The sequence below is a fragment of the Rhea americana genome, unplaced genomic scaffold, assembly GCF_003343005.1.
Source record: "Rhea americana isolate MKP2758 unplaced genomic scaffold, rheAme1 scaffold_147, whole genome shotgun sequence".
In the NCBI taxonomy this organism is placed as follows: Eukaryota; Metazoa; Chordata; class Aves; order Rheiformes; family Rheidae; genus Rhea; species Rhea americana.
Genome location: NW_028185561.1, coordinates 1,141,876 through 1,157,080, shown reverse-complemented (window position 1 = coordinate 1,157,080; position 15,205 = coordinate 1,141,876). Strand labels below are relative to the sequence as shown.

General features: G+C 39.9%; 1 protein-coding gene across 2 annotated transcripts in view; it reads left to right on the top strand.

Annotated features, from left to right (window-relative positions):
• ME1 (malic enzyme 1) overlaps positions 1 to 15,205 on the top strand; it is a 194,956-nt gene that overhangs the window by 145,395 nt on the left and 34,356 nt on the right. For both annotated transcript variants that reach the window (XM_085299198.1, XM_085299197.1), the window contains one exon: positions 7,070 to 7,179. In XM_085299198.1, the coding sequence (XP_085155324.1) occupies positions 7,070 to 7,179 (110 nt within the window). The remainder of the gene's footprint in view (positions 1 to 7,069; positions 7,180 to 15,205) is intronic.

Genomic DNA, 15,205 nt, shown 5'->3' with positions numbered 1-15,205 from the left:
CCTGMAGGAAAGAATTTAAGTTTAAATAGAGCCTTTCATGTGGCAAGCTGAGATGCTGACAGATTAAGTTCTTTTGAAMGTCTCTTCCTATGAAGAATGTGATGTCTCTGACTTTCTGTTCTGATTCAGGGCAGAGAAAGAAAATTATCTGTGATTTAATGATATCTCTTCTGGGAAGGGAGGGGGCTTTTGTCATAGCACTGGCTGGAGCTGACTATACCCTGACCAGGTTTCAGTCTGGTGCAGCTGTGACACATCAGGCTGTTACCCAGGCGGCATGAGTAGTAACATCTGTTAGAGAGCGAATGCAATGCTGGCTTGACTGTTGCTCAACTTGGCCACCTTTTTTCACCAGACAAACAGGTAGTGATCRTCGGGGAAATCTCTATTCCCCTCTGTCATATTTGGTTGAAATTAACCAAGAAATTAAAATTGTACTGGGAGCAGATGTGCTAGGATGCATTCATGATCTGACTGCAGGAGTTTAGTTTCCGTACAAAACAAAGTTAAAGGTATTCTGAGGGAGAGCAGGAAGAGAAGGTATGCAGGTCGTAACAGCTGTCAGGAGGGAAAGTGGGAAGGTATCTTTTCTTGAAAGCCTTGGCATGAAGAGGAGATAATAGTAGTGACCATCAYGCTTTAAATCTATTTTGAGCAGTGAGATGTAACGAAACTAGCAAACTTAAAGTGCACGGAGTGGAGAGAAATGAGCTGATTTCCACATTGTCCTGGTGCACTATAAATTGCTCTGGCTGGCAGCGTGGCTGACTGACGCATGAGGGAAGGGAGAGAATTCCAGTGTTGCTATCATTTTGGTTTTGCTCCTTCTTAGGAATGAGTGTCAGCAGCCACTTCTGATGTTTTGAAAGCTTTTCAGCTCCAAGCCCACATGAACAAAGAAAATAGTCAAATAGGATTTTGGAAGCTCTACAACCTAAAATGCAACCACTTGTTCCTTTAGGAAGGTTTCCAAAACAATGGCTGGCAGTAACAACAAATGATCCAAGTATATTTCCAGAAAAATTCCTTAGCTGTAAAAGTCAGCATGGATTTTMCTGATCATATGGTTTGAATTCAAGATGATGCCCAAACCTTTATAGCTCCCATTGGATTCTTTAGGATATTCCCTGTTTGAGGTTCTTAAGAGCACATGGTTGCCAAAATGCTAGCATTATATACTTGGTATGGTTTTGGAACTGTGGACACACTTCTCCATTTTTTTTTTACATAAGGATGCTACCTGTAGAATTATTTGAAAGATTAATGTTGTCACAGATGAATATACATCTTTTTATAAATTGAGCAGACTAAATGAATACTGCTAAGACTTAGAGAAAGTATGTAATGAATCAGGAGTAGTATTAGAAACAGTTTTTTTCTGGCAACCACACATTATTCTGGTGAGCTGGTTCTTTTTAATCCATTGTCCAGTGTTTGCCTTCCATACTTGATAGCAAATATAAAGTTGCATGTTTGCTATCACTCTAGTCCACATTTTTTGTCCACAACAGAGAAACAACAGAGAAAGGAAAGATGGCTTTGAATTTCTGTCCAGTTTGGTTCGGATTCAGAATTCTTGTGTGACTTTCAGCAAGAGGCTAAGATCCAAGTACACAAAAAGATGTGGGTGACTTACCAGGCAGAGTAGTGATCTAGATTATTGCTTTCTAGGGACTGTTCACGTTTCATCAGCTACCACAGGGACAGATGCAAAACAAGCGGAAGAGAGGAATTCACGACTACAGAACTCATGCCTGCTAGATAGAACCCAGCAATCTTTCCATGATACTGAAGCCAAGATAYTGCTCTCAGAAAAGTCTGTTCCAGAGCAAGAAAATAGTTACAAATTCACCAGAAGAATTCAGTAGGGCATTTGTTATGGTTGCCACTGGGGAGAATGTGTTCCTGCTTTGCATTTGTTTTCTGTGTATTGGTAGTCTGGAGGTAGATCCTTCATTTCTTCAAATGMTCTGGTTAAGACAGTTAATGGCTGCTAGGTAGGTTCTCCCTTYGGTTTATTTTTACCACCTTTCAATATGGACGTGTGTTAGCTATGTTTCTCCATTTCCCCAGTTATCCCCTATATATCCCTAAATCAGAAGTACGTGATAGCAAGGGAAATGTTGTCCCTGTTTTGGGCAAGTGATAAGGTGAAATATGTTGAATGTGACTCRTGTTTGCAGCACTGTTACCATATAAAATGTCTGCTTGCTCCTGTGACTCTGTTTTTGGTAGACTGTGAAATTTGAGCGTGGTCCAACAGATATGAAACCGAATGAAGCAGATTTTGTCTCAGTGCATTCAAGTACAAATTCCAGATGTTGTGCTGACTCCCTGAAGAGAGCAATGTGGGGAAGACCAATGAAGACTGTATTACTGCTCTTGATCTCTGAGTAGTACTCAGCCTTTTCTTAAGAACTAGTATGACATGCCACACTAAAATTGGGTYAAGAATGCAGCCTTGACAGCTGCATGTGTGGTGCTAAGCTATGATTGTCCCTGCCTGTTGTGTCGTTGGTTCCTGTGCCCTTAYCAACATCTTAGGTTAAGTTCAGCACAATAGTCTCATATTATCTATGGAATCAACTGCAGGTTTTAAGCTAGGAGGAAAAAAAGAGGACCTGAAGTCCTGATCTCTGCCAATATCCAGAGAGCAAGAAGTTACTGAGAACTGACTTTTAAGAATGAAAATGAGATTACTCTACATGGCATTTTGAATCAGTAGCAGTTAAATCTGTCAAGAAGGAAAAGAGTGAACTTTTTTACCCCTCCGAGAACAGCAATAACTCTTTGGAGTGATAGAAGGTGCAGTGCAGTGGTGCACTGTGTCAGTTTTGCTAGTAACTGGATTTGAATGTAATCGTGCTAATTGTTTGGTTAAACTTGAGTACTCTGAATTGTCCATACCATGTTAATTGATTGAACTTTGAGAGGAGAATATAGGTCACCTCCAGCAGTAGAAGGCTGCATCTAGTGAAGTGCAAGATGGATGCTTGCAGGGAGATGCGCATCCTCTCTGCAGCACAATCCATTTTTGGAGGTGGAAGTACTGTAGACCTTATGTAGCAGGGTAAACATACTGTCAGCCCTCCATCTGAGAGGAGCTGCACACCGCTGAGAGCAGATGGGTATCTTGTGTGGGATATCTTGTCCTCATGTTCTTCTGTAATCTATTTCTTGTCCTGCCTGGAGCAGCTGGTGCTCAACTGCGGGCTTTCTGCCTTAACATGTACCATGTAACAGTCAGCCACAATCATTTAATGTTGTTTTAAAACTGATGATACCATTTGTAGCAAATCTCAGTTACTTGCTTCTGGACCTTGAGTCACTCTATGTCATTAGAGGAAATTGAATGCAGTGAATCTGTACCAGGTCTGTATAGAGATGTTAAGATTGTCACAGCTTGAAAAGTTGTATGCTTTCTGCTTTCCATGATGCTTGAAAGATAATATGGATTATAATATTACAGTGCCCCATAGTTACTGGAGCTCCAGTGCTTCAAAAGGCACAACAGAATTTGATGACTTCACATGGGCCAACAACAAAGTGGTAGACTGCTACTTCATCCAGTAATGTTTTGTTGACCATATCTGCCTATGAAGAGGTAGATTTCCAAACCAAAAACTTGTGATGACAAGACAGTGTGAAGTGCAAAGAGAGGAAAACTTCTGTTTTCATGAGGATTAATTCAAACAGTTATCCTTTTTTATATTATTTATATTATTATTTATTTATATTATTATTTATAGAACCCAGTAATCTTTATAATCTTTAATAAATATAAATATTTATTTATATTATTATGGAGAAGTCACAAACCAAAATCATCATTTAGAACTCTAAGAGTAGAAGGTTATTGCAAAGTGATGCAGAAGAGAAAGTGGATATGAGTTGTTGTTCTAAATATCATTTTAAGTTTTGATGCAAGTTCCTGTTTCAAGTGACTGTGATGATAAGATGTGGAAGTGACCGAAGAATGGACCTGAGAGAGTGTGTAGTGGAGAGAGGGTGAAGAAATCCATGGCTGATTTGGTGTGTTCAGTGCTTGCAGAACAAAGTGTGGCACTTCTACAGCCAATTCATTACTACGTGGGGATTGTGTTACCTCACCTATAAATAAATGTTTTTGAGTAATGGGTGCAGCTGAGAATATCATGGGTAACCAGTGACTGAACTTAATTAGACTTTTTCTGAGGGGAGAGACCTAAAACTGTTGCTTAGCAGTTTTTCTGCTGTAGTACCAAAATCTCAGAGACAGAAAATTAGATTGTCTGTGTTTTTTTAYGTTTTAATTAAATAAACCAGCCACAGTATTTTGCTCAGAAAATTAGTTTGAATGATGTGCCCAGTATAGAATGAAGGCTTTCCACAAGGACGTTGATTTAACAGAATTCACAAGAAGTTTTGATAGGTGACTACACAAGTGATGGGATAAGAAAACGGAGAAAAATCAAGGGTGCAGATGAGGGAATGGAATATTATATACAGCAAAATAAAGTAACAGACATTGGCTTAATGACATCAGAAAAACTCTTCTAACCAAGTTCCACAATTCCAGAGTGTTAATCTCATTAGTTTCAAATTATTATCCAACTGTCAACTCCTGGATCCTTGTGGAATCACAGAAATTCAAGTCAGATAGTAAATCAAGTTAGAAATCAAAATTAATTATTGAAAAGTAKCTCCAATTTCTTTTCCTGTTTGAGCTCAGTTGTGATTTACTGTACTGAATTACTGACCAGCCAAATTCTCTTTTAAGCAGTTCTCTGTCATTACACTGCTGAAGAAGTCCAGATTTTTCCATAAAACCTGAAGATGTATTTATTTTTGGCAGGGATTACCATTCCTGCCAGTGGAATCCCAATAGTTTGGGCTAATTTTAATAAGGCTGTAAATATGTGATTTCCATGGAAATTAATTTAGTCACAGGATTTTTTGTGCTTTCTTTTTTTTTAATATTGATGGCTTTGCTTAACATGGCTTGCCAAAAGTATGTATGGTTTAAAGGAAAACTATTTGAACATCACAGTTGAGTATTTATAGTGAATTGCCCACTACACGTGTATTGCTTTTCTGGATGAAACAGAAACTACTTGACTATGTCTGTTGGATTTGTACTCTTAACAGATAAAGTCATTTAGCACAAACAGGGCATGTGCTTTTGAGATCTTGTCCTATTAGTCGCTTTAGGTAGTAAGTTTTTATAGCAACACTCATGCAAATTTTTTTTTTTTAGTTAGAATCATGAGTTTTTAGTCTATACAACTTATCATTACATTCCCTTAAAGTTTAAAACACTTTTTTTTTAGTAACTTTTCTTGTAATGTTAATTCAGGATGGAATAGGCTTTAGATGGGTATTTCCAGATTCAAACATGAAGGCAGTTTTAGTACCAACCCTAAATTTTCAACTTAAGGAGGCTGATTTTTTTCTGCATGAGATTGAGAGTATTCCAATTATACTGTTTTCTGTTGCTGATGTGCCCTGAGCTTGAAGTCAATCTTTACATAGTTTTGTCTAGAAATGTCTGTGATTTTTAAGTGAGTKTTTTAAAATGCCATATGGGCACGTTGAGCAAGAAATCCAGAGAAAACATTATTATGAGAAGCTCCTAASGACTTGAGGATGCATAGTAGGAATATTAAATTGCTTATAATTAACTCTCCCTTTAGGAGTAACCTTATTAATACATCAAGTCCATTTTTTGTTAGATACCGATATACTAGGAAAGGAGGAATTAAGAGTCTAGTGCCAAGGAGTCTGGAGTTTCCATACATTAAAAAAAAAAAAAAAAAAAAAAAACACTGCTGTGTTTCTGACTTAGATGATCTAAATGTATATGAGGTGCCTAATGCCTGCTGAAGTCAACGTCGGCACCTAACTCTACTGGAGAAGTCCTGCTGTTGGCTCCCTGGTAGCACAGCCTTGATGTGCAGTGGGGCCCAGGCAGCCAGGCCCTGTAAGTGCCGTTGCCTGCAGTAGCTGTGGAGCATCAGTTGGCAGCAGGTACATTAAACCGGGCAAGTAATCGCTCAGAGAAAACTTTCATAAGCAAGTATCTCTTTTAATTCTGTGGTCTTTTAATTCTCTTTTGATCCTGTGGTCGCTACTGGTGCATGTAAATTAGCAAATTGTTTTCAAGATATTTAATGACTGGCATTAATTTTGAGACTGTTAGCACAGGCTTAATCAAGAGTTCCTACCCCGGGCTGTTGAACTGACTTTAATAATCGTRTCAGCTAGATGATACAAATGGTTCATCTGATGCAACTGCACCTTGTATTTTCAAAATACAGTATTTACAAAAAAATTCAAAGTATCATAGTACATGTCGTCTTGAATTATTTCATTAGCAAGGTGAATTAATAGCACTGAAACAGATGATAACATTGATTCTAAGCATATTACTTAAGAAACATTTAGCATTAGCTTTAGAAAATGGATTTTGTGAGTCCAGTCAAAGAGTAGATGTAACAAACTTAGATAAACTAGTTTCTGTATACACCCGAAGGTTTAGTATATGTTAACCAATTTGAGCACAATTGAAATTTATAGCTGTTTTCCCCTTCCTTTAATTTGTACACACATTTTTATCACTTGTCTAGATTAACTGTGTTTCTGCTAAATGCTTTTTTTTTGCGGTAAGAAGAAGGGTCGAGCAGGTTATTATGAGTGATGTCATGCTGCTGACCTGCACAATGACTTTAAAATAAAATCCACGTTCTGACGGTGTTACTTTTCATTACCTTCTACATGAATCAAAGTTTTTTTGCTCATTAGCTGATTGCTCAGTGAAAATGTCCATTGAGGTGTCTGCAAAGAGGTGAAGGCCTTTTTCCTGATCTTATATTCTTAACTTAGAACACAGTAAGGCATATTAGTAGCCTAATTATCCCTTCTAGTGATTTTTTTTTATGACTATAAAGATACAGAATGTAAAAGAAACATATAACTCTATGTATAAGTCATATTACACTTTTATTCAGGAGWGACTGCAAAGGTTAATAAGTTTTTGGTGTACAGCTATGTATTATTTTTAATATAAACATACAGTTTCTTGTCCTTCTAGGTATGGCATGAACTGCCTCATTCAGTTCGAGGATTTTGCTAATGCTAATGCATTCCGCCTTCTGAATAAGTACCGTAACAAGTATTGCACTTTCAATGATGACATCCAAGGTAACACGTTCTTTTTCTTCTATAGTGATGCTTACAAGCCRGAAAAATGAGTCTCAGTTGCCCTACCAAAGGGTGTGAATGATTTTCTCATATAAATTATAACTTCAGATCTTTGAGCAAATGTCTGATTTCAAGCCTGGACCATAATTMCCTCAGTTTTCTTTACCGCTACAGTGGCAACTGCTCTGCTCTTTCTCCATGCTTCAGAGATTTCTTTATAAATGTCAAACTTTRGTTCAGTTCTTAAACTGACAACTCAGTCAAATATCCTTCTAATTTCTGTTGAAGTCTCAGAGCTGCATTTAATTTTAGAGGGAAATTACCCCTTGACTTTGCTTTCCCATCTGAAGTTTGTGGCCACTGGCGTACCAAAGAGATCAGGAAGAGRAAAATCAGCAGCAGGAGGAAAAGTGCGCCTTGTGCTCTGCAATGGCTTTGAGGAATTTGGGTCTGCAAACGAGGGGGATGTCCTTAGGGCGTAGTGTAGATGGACACTGTGTCCCTTTGCTCGCAAGAAAGAAAGAGATGAACAGGATGGAAACAGCTGATGCTACTCTTTGGGCTGCCTTACTTCCATATTTTTTACAGAAAGAGARTACTGGGAAGTAACTTGCTGTAGGGCAATGTGGACGCTGCCTTGCTTGCTTGCAAGGAGGTAGGGTCAGGAGAACTGGGAAGGGGGACCAAGGCCCTTGTGCTCAGCTGCTTCTTGCCCCTGCGTGTTTTAATAGGTGGTGGAGACCCTCCACACTGACGATATTGTATATGACAGTCTAACTGCCTTCATTTCTAATAACTTATAGAGCCCCTCCAAGCCAGGCATTAAGGACTTGGGTTTTTCGAAAGTCATTTGTGAGTCMCGCTTGAGAGCTGGGCTACTGCTGCCTTTCAGGGACCCGGGCAGGCTCATGGATACAAATAGCCCTTGTCTTTGCAACGTTAGGGATTTTGTGAGCTACATGAACTCCGTTTCTGTTGCGAGCCTGGCTGAGTTTTGCTCTTGCATCTGAAACAAATTAGGAAGGACAAACTCCCGGATGGGGAATAAACTAATCATAAAATGTCATTTCTCTCTGCAACAGGCATGGTGCTTGTTAGGCTGCAGGGTTCGTGGGTAGCCCTGGCTACAGCGGTTCAATACAAATATAGCAGACCAAGCAGCGCCTGGAAATTTCTTTAGCTGTTTGGAGACCCATCTCCTAAAGGGAATTCTCTATCCTTACAGGACAGAGGTTCACACTTCAAATCAGAGAGATGGTCAACTAGATTATAGTTTTAAATAAACAGAAGTGAGGCTTTTCCAGCAAAAGTATACCAAATATTGCTTCACTAAGCTAAGAAAGTCTTCAGTGACTCCAGRTGCGTTTTGTAGCCACTACTTCCTTAAAAATGCAGCCACAATTTATTCAGTTTCTGCAGCCTAATTCGTGTTAGTGGATCTTTTGATATTTTCATAAATGATGTCTGGGACTTTCAGGTGATCTCTGGCTGAAGCAGACGCTCAGCCTGCTCTGATCTCTGCCATTTGTCATCATAACCACATAAACACCCTTGGCATCTTTTTGTAGGACATCATCTCTCCTAATACACGGCAGTGGAAAAATAACTGGTCAAAAAAGGTCCAGTGATGTTTCCTCCTTCTTTCTATTCCAAGTTTATAAAGCCTAAAGGTCTTTAAGGATCACTACTCATAGCCTGACAGTATTAATGACAATGTATGGACCTAACTTCTTTAGCAATCCTTAGAGGTTCTGTATTTCTAGAAATGGAGTGATTTTTCAAGGATACTTGAAAGAGTGGCCTTCTCAGCATGCAAGTTATATTTTCTGTCCCGGGGCAGTAAACCTGACAAGCAGCTTCAGACCAATGGAAGCAAACAAACACAATGTTGTGCCTGCTGTGCCACTATCTTCTGAAAATAATGCTCACGTGGGAATTTAAACATCGATCCTCTTGGTCCAAATATTTGACAGCCCAAAACTGCTTCAAGGATAGCAAGAAGTTTGACTTTTTAAWAAGTTTTACAGAAGGGCTTGAGGCTTTTTTCATTCTCACAGGATATTCAGACAAATGATTCCTATATATTGTAGGGATGCATTGGAAAACTTTAAGTACTCCAAAACTAAAAAACCCTCTAATTTACAATTCTGACTTCTGCCACACACTATAAATATAAAAATTATATGGCAAGCTGAGGAACTGACCTGACAAAAAAACTATTGCAAGCAATAACTTGGACAATTCCAGTTGCCTCCTGTTGGCTCCGACTATTTGCAGGGTGTCTGCATGCCCCTATTGATGTCATTGCAGAGCATTTGGAGAGAAAGTGTCCACCAAAGCATTGATAGTGTAAAATCACTGGAGATTGTCCATGAAGGGTAACCTGTAGATATATTTGACAATTTCTGCAACAGTTTTTGTCTCCAGCAGGGGCCACACCCTTGACTTTGGAAAGAGAGCTGTAACTTTCTCTATAGCCCATTTCTGCACTCAAAGAATTCAGAACAAGGGAAAATGGGATTCTGAGCAACTTCTGTAAAGCTTCCCACGTGAGCATTCTTCTATAAAGTTTCCCACATGAGCATCGTTTTCAGAAAAAGCCCTCTACTCAGCCCTGAGGAGGCCCTGTCTCAAGTACTGTTTCCARTTCTGGGCTCCCCACTACAAGAGAGACATGGAGCTACTGGAGAGAGGCCASCRKAGGGCTACRAAGATGATCAGAGGGCTGGAGCATCTCCCCTATAAGGAAAGGCTGCGAGAGCTGGGCCTCTTCAGCCTGGGAARAAGACTGAGGGGGGTAAGATACACATCTTATCAATGTGTATAAGTAYGTGAAGGGAGGGTGTCAAGGGGACGAGGACAAACTCTTTTCAGTTGTCCYGTGTGACAGGACAAGAGGCAATGGGCAGAAATTGAAGCACAGGAAGTTCYKCCTGACCGTGAGGGGGAATTTCTTCCCTGTGGGAGTGACRGAGCACTGGCACAGGTTGCCCRGAGAGGTTGTGGAGTCTCCTTCTSYGGAGATCTTCAAGGCCCACCTGRRTGCAACCCTGTCTAMCATGSTCTAGGTGACCCTGCTGAGTGGGGAGGTTKGACTAGATGAYCTCCAGAGGTCCCTTCCAACCTTACTGWTTCTGTGATTCTATGATTCTATAAACCTGTATTTGAATATTCAAATGACTCTATTTTATCAGTCTGAAAAGCATTATGGTTTTTGGATGAGAGTGGTACCTTTTTTCCCTCTCTGTGATTATGAGAATTTTTAGATGTTTATAGTTTTGAAATGACTTTCTAGGATTACACTCAGTAGTAATATTGCTTTATTGGAGAAGAATATTCACTTTTTTTTCTTGTATTCTTGCTTTTTTTAATTCTAACCACAAATCAGTTTGCTTCAGCTTTTTTCTCTGGAACATAGAGAATATGATTTTTGGAAGTGCAAATCAGTGGAGGCCTTGGATTCAAAATAAATGCCTTTGTCTGGCTCTCGCTAMCTATTAGACAGCATTTTCCAAAATCACATTGTTTTTGGTGGTAATTTCCTATCTAGAAAAAATATTAATATTGTAATGCCAAGCTCTCGTACATTTAGAAATGCCTGGATTAAATTATGTTAATAAACTTTCTTTGTCTTCAAAGTATTTAGGGTGAGAGGCCGCAAGGACAGTATTGGGATTTTTTTTAAAAGAAGCGACATGTTTTTTTCACCTCTGAAAATCCTGCCTTGGCATGGAGCAGCCCCAGAAAATGAATCAGGAATTGTGTTGTGAAACAGAGCTGTTTAGTAAGAGGGAGATATTCCCTGCTTTATCGGCCTCCTGGGGGGAGATGGGGTTGGAGTCCATGGTTTGGGAAGTTGGAGAAACGAACCTGTTGCATCCCCTGTGCAGGGCTCCTACCTTGCACAGAGCTCTTAGGAGAGGTTAGAGATGAAGTCCTAGATGCACATCCGGAATTGCAGCGTCTGAAGTCCTTACTGCATTCGCCTGGTACCTTAGCAGGGGACGCACAGCRATACATGCTCGGAGGCAGCCTCGGTGCCTGCGGTTCTGCTCGCGCCGTTGTCGCAGGCTGGCAGCTGTTTGCCCGGCTCCTGGCCGGGATTTGCTCGGGGCATCTCTGCTCCTTGGGAGATGGCAGAGCAGGGTGTCACGGTGGTGCCTTTCCACCCCCAGTTTGGTTTTGGTGTGGCCATTGAAGCAGCTTGTGCTGCTTAGGCACCGTCAGTGGCTTAAGGCAAGTTTCCACATCTCCGTAACCATGCACTTAGTTTACATGGGTCTCTAAACACTTAGCACGCGGTAGGTTTTTTTAGGCGTTGCTGACATGGCTAAATATGAAATAGTGGCAAAACTTTCTCTAGCCTTGCTGCCTCTGGCCTGGCCAGTTGTTCCAGCTAATTGTTTTGATTTTCCCCCATTAGTACTTTAAAATTGTCTCAATGGAAAATGACAAACTTTTGTGGTATAAGCCAATATATTTAATATGTTTCTATACACAGTGTAATTCTGCAAGTTTTTATTTTAGCATTATAGCTCTGTTTCCCTGTGCCCACAGATGCAATGCTTTCYCCCATTATGGGCACAGAACCTGTGTTACAATGCCAACAAAAATAATTCCAAAACASTGCAATCTCTCCATGTAAATAACTTCAGTATCTGTCATGACTTTAGATGTCATTTGTTTTTAACAGCTGTGCTGTTTAATTGCAGCAAAATTTTATTAAAGAAACAGACCTTAAAAAAAAATGGTGAGCACATGCAATTTAAGATTATTATTCCATCTTACATACATGCTTTGGTTTAAAATATATGCTAAATGTTTAGCAGACTGTACCATTTGAATAATTAGGAAGACTCTAGCTGAAAATCGTTCTGACCATGTTAATTTTAAATCAGTGCAGTTCTTAGAAATCAGAATTTCCCTATCAAAAACTTTTTAGCATTTAATTCTTTTTAACATTGGAAATGTTACAAATGTTGTCTGGAAATTCTAGTTCTTGAAATCAGTTTGAAAATAGTGGGTTTTTTTCTTTAGATTATGGAAGTTTTTTTCCAGTTCCTTCTCTGACCAAGAATTTGGGAAATGCAATATTAAATGATAYATAGTAGCTCCTATACTGAGATCATATATCTCAAACTCTGCTACTAAATGTAGACTGTAGAAAGCCTCTTTTATAACATGAAGTGAAATACACTTCCAGATGAAACAGACTTTCATTTTTTTAACTAAAAAAAAAAAAAAAAAAAAATCCAATTAAGATATTTTCTCTAGGGTTACCTGAAGAATATTTTTCTTACTGTAAGCGTGCACGTGATAGCACCTGTCCAATGGCATTATTCAGTGGTAAATTTGCAGGAAAATGTGTATGCTTTCAGGTAAATACCCCACTGGAGCTTTTATAACTTCTGTGGAACACTTTGGTATGCTTCTCTGTGCATTCTCCTGTTCCATTTTTTTCTGTCAAGGATAAATTTCTGTTCAGTGATAGCTTTTGTTATGCAGTGAATTTGCATTTGGACTGCCAAATGCTAACTGTAGCAGCCCTAAGGGACAGAGAATGCTTTGCCAGTATTAATCAYGCTGGGAGGGTTGTCCTGGCCTGAGAAAGCCTCCATCTGGGGCAAACAAATTCAGCAGAAATCAAGAAATCAGTTCTGCCGTCTATCTCACTGCAGCTGAGTTTCCATTTATATGCGCTTCATAAAATATAGCAGTTGCAAACCCTAATAAAATGTAAAATCTACGACATGCTAAAGCATAGCTCTGTGCAAATACACCAAAGGGTCAATCTTTAAAGAAGGCTCAATTTCTCCTTCGCTGGAAACTTTCCTCCTCTTTTGTCTGCGCGCCGGGCTGCCTCCCSGGACACAGCGTTTAGCTCTGCGTGTGCGAAGCTTCGAAAAGGCAGTTTACGCCAAGGAGCAGCAGGTCCCGTCTCTTGAAAGAGCGTCCTTCTGCTCTTCCGGAGCGCCCGGCTGCCACCCGCCTTGCCCTCGGCTCTGAGACCGGGGCACAGGCGCTACCAGGCGCCCCAAAACTGCAAGGAGGCAGGGGGAAAGGCCAAAACAGCGCGCTGGTATTTGGTTGCACTGGCTCTGTGTTGTGCACAGGCCTTGAAAGCACCTCTTAAGAGAGTAGGGATGCAATTTCTGCATGCAGTTTCCATGTGAGCCACCCACAGATTTACCTCGCTAGATTTTAAATGACACAATTCAGATACAATCTTTATTCTCACCTGGTACTCTATGCATAATTACATGGAAGAATGGCAACATTAAGATATGATTTAAGTTGTGAATTAAAAAACACAAATTCTTCTTTTACTGCTTCCTAATCTTTTAATCCAGAAGAGCTCAGATTTGAGGATATGCTGCAAAGATTTTTGCCATCTTTTTGTTTAATGGCTTTTTAAGGTGATGGAGGGAATATGACATAAAGCAAATACTAATATTTGATTCAAGGTTAGTGTTTTTTTTTTTTTTTTTTTTTTGAAACTTTAAATAATGGACAAATATTTCAGAGCCATAAAGCATTTCTTGCTCGTCTAAATTTAAAAAACTTCAGTAAAAATTCTCTGTACTTTGTGTTTTGGGGCTTTTTCCCATCCTCCTTCTTTAATTGCCCTACCTGCTAAAGGAAGACGCTGTGCTCCAGAGAGATTAACAGGCCAACCCAAAAAAAAGGCCTCCGTCTCTAGGATTTCCTGTGACATATTCATGCTCAGCTGTGCTGTTTCTAGCAACAAGTAAGGCTAAAGAAACTTAGACAGAATACAAAGACTTGATAATGAATAGTGCTCTTTGAAATTTCACATCTAAGATCTTTTTTTTTCCCAAGACTTTGGAAAAGGCTTCCACCTTCCTAGGAAACCGTTGATCCTAGGAAACTAGTGTTTGTTTTCACAGCAGCTTACACTTCTTTAGAAAAGTCTCCTCCTCTGTTAAACTTGTTGTGGTTATTTTTCCAGGTTTTGGGGAAGGAAAATAGAATCAGTTTTCAAAATAGTATCATTGGACGTGCTTTATTTCGTTTTACACACACTAGGTTTAACCTGTGCTCTGGGGGAGAGGGAGAGAAGGTTGGTCCCCTCCTTCACATCGTGGTGACAGCAGAAAAAGCAGTTTCTGCTTTGTAACGTTCGTGAGAACCAGTCAGTCTGTGGCACCTCAGTGTGGATTGCATTTTGATGCTTTTCAAAAACTTGAGGCAGTATTCACAGTGAAATTTAAGGTCATGCCATTAGCGAGAGCAGTTCCGGTTAAACAGATCTGCTATTCACGCCGATGGCTTTCCCCCCTTTCGTGAAGCACAAATCAGGCAAACTGCTGACAGGAGTGATGACAGTCGCTGCCAGCAGCAAACAGCGATAGCAAACTCAGTGCTCACATAAAACTGGATGATTATGCTTTTAGAGTCAAATGGCTGAATAAAACAGAGGTACTTTTAAAATACTGTTTTCAGAGCAGTTCTGTACAAACCATGGTTCATAAGAAATGCCATACTTAAAGCCTTCATGTATGCCTATCATAACCTTAACTGTGGATCCACTTCTTAAAGAAGATGCAGGAACCACAGCACATGTTGCATGCAGACAATCAGTGCAAACCCTACTGACGTTTACTGTAGTGGTTTTATTCACTTTTCATTTCTCTTTCCTTTCTCCTTAAAATGCAAGACTGTATGGTAATAGAATTTGTAAAAGTAGCAGATACAGGTATAGGTTTCAGAAATGTTAATGCATAATGAGAGGGCATTTGGCTAGCTAATAGGCTTAGCAGCAGTACCATGCTAGCTGTCTTCAGGTCATGAAGATACGTAGTACCCCAGCGTTCCCATTCATGATAAATTCAGTGATTCATTTTCACAGCTGTAGAACCACATTCAAGTCTTTGTACACATAACTTTGGATATCCCTGCCACCAGCAAGCAGCTTGCAGGGCAGCTTACACAGCTCCCAGGATCTCCTCTGATGATGGCAGGGTGCCCTGACAGGCTCCTGGCGGACAGAACAGGCTTCAGAGGC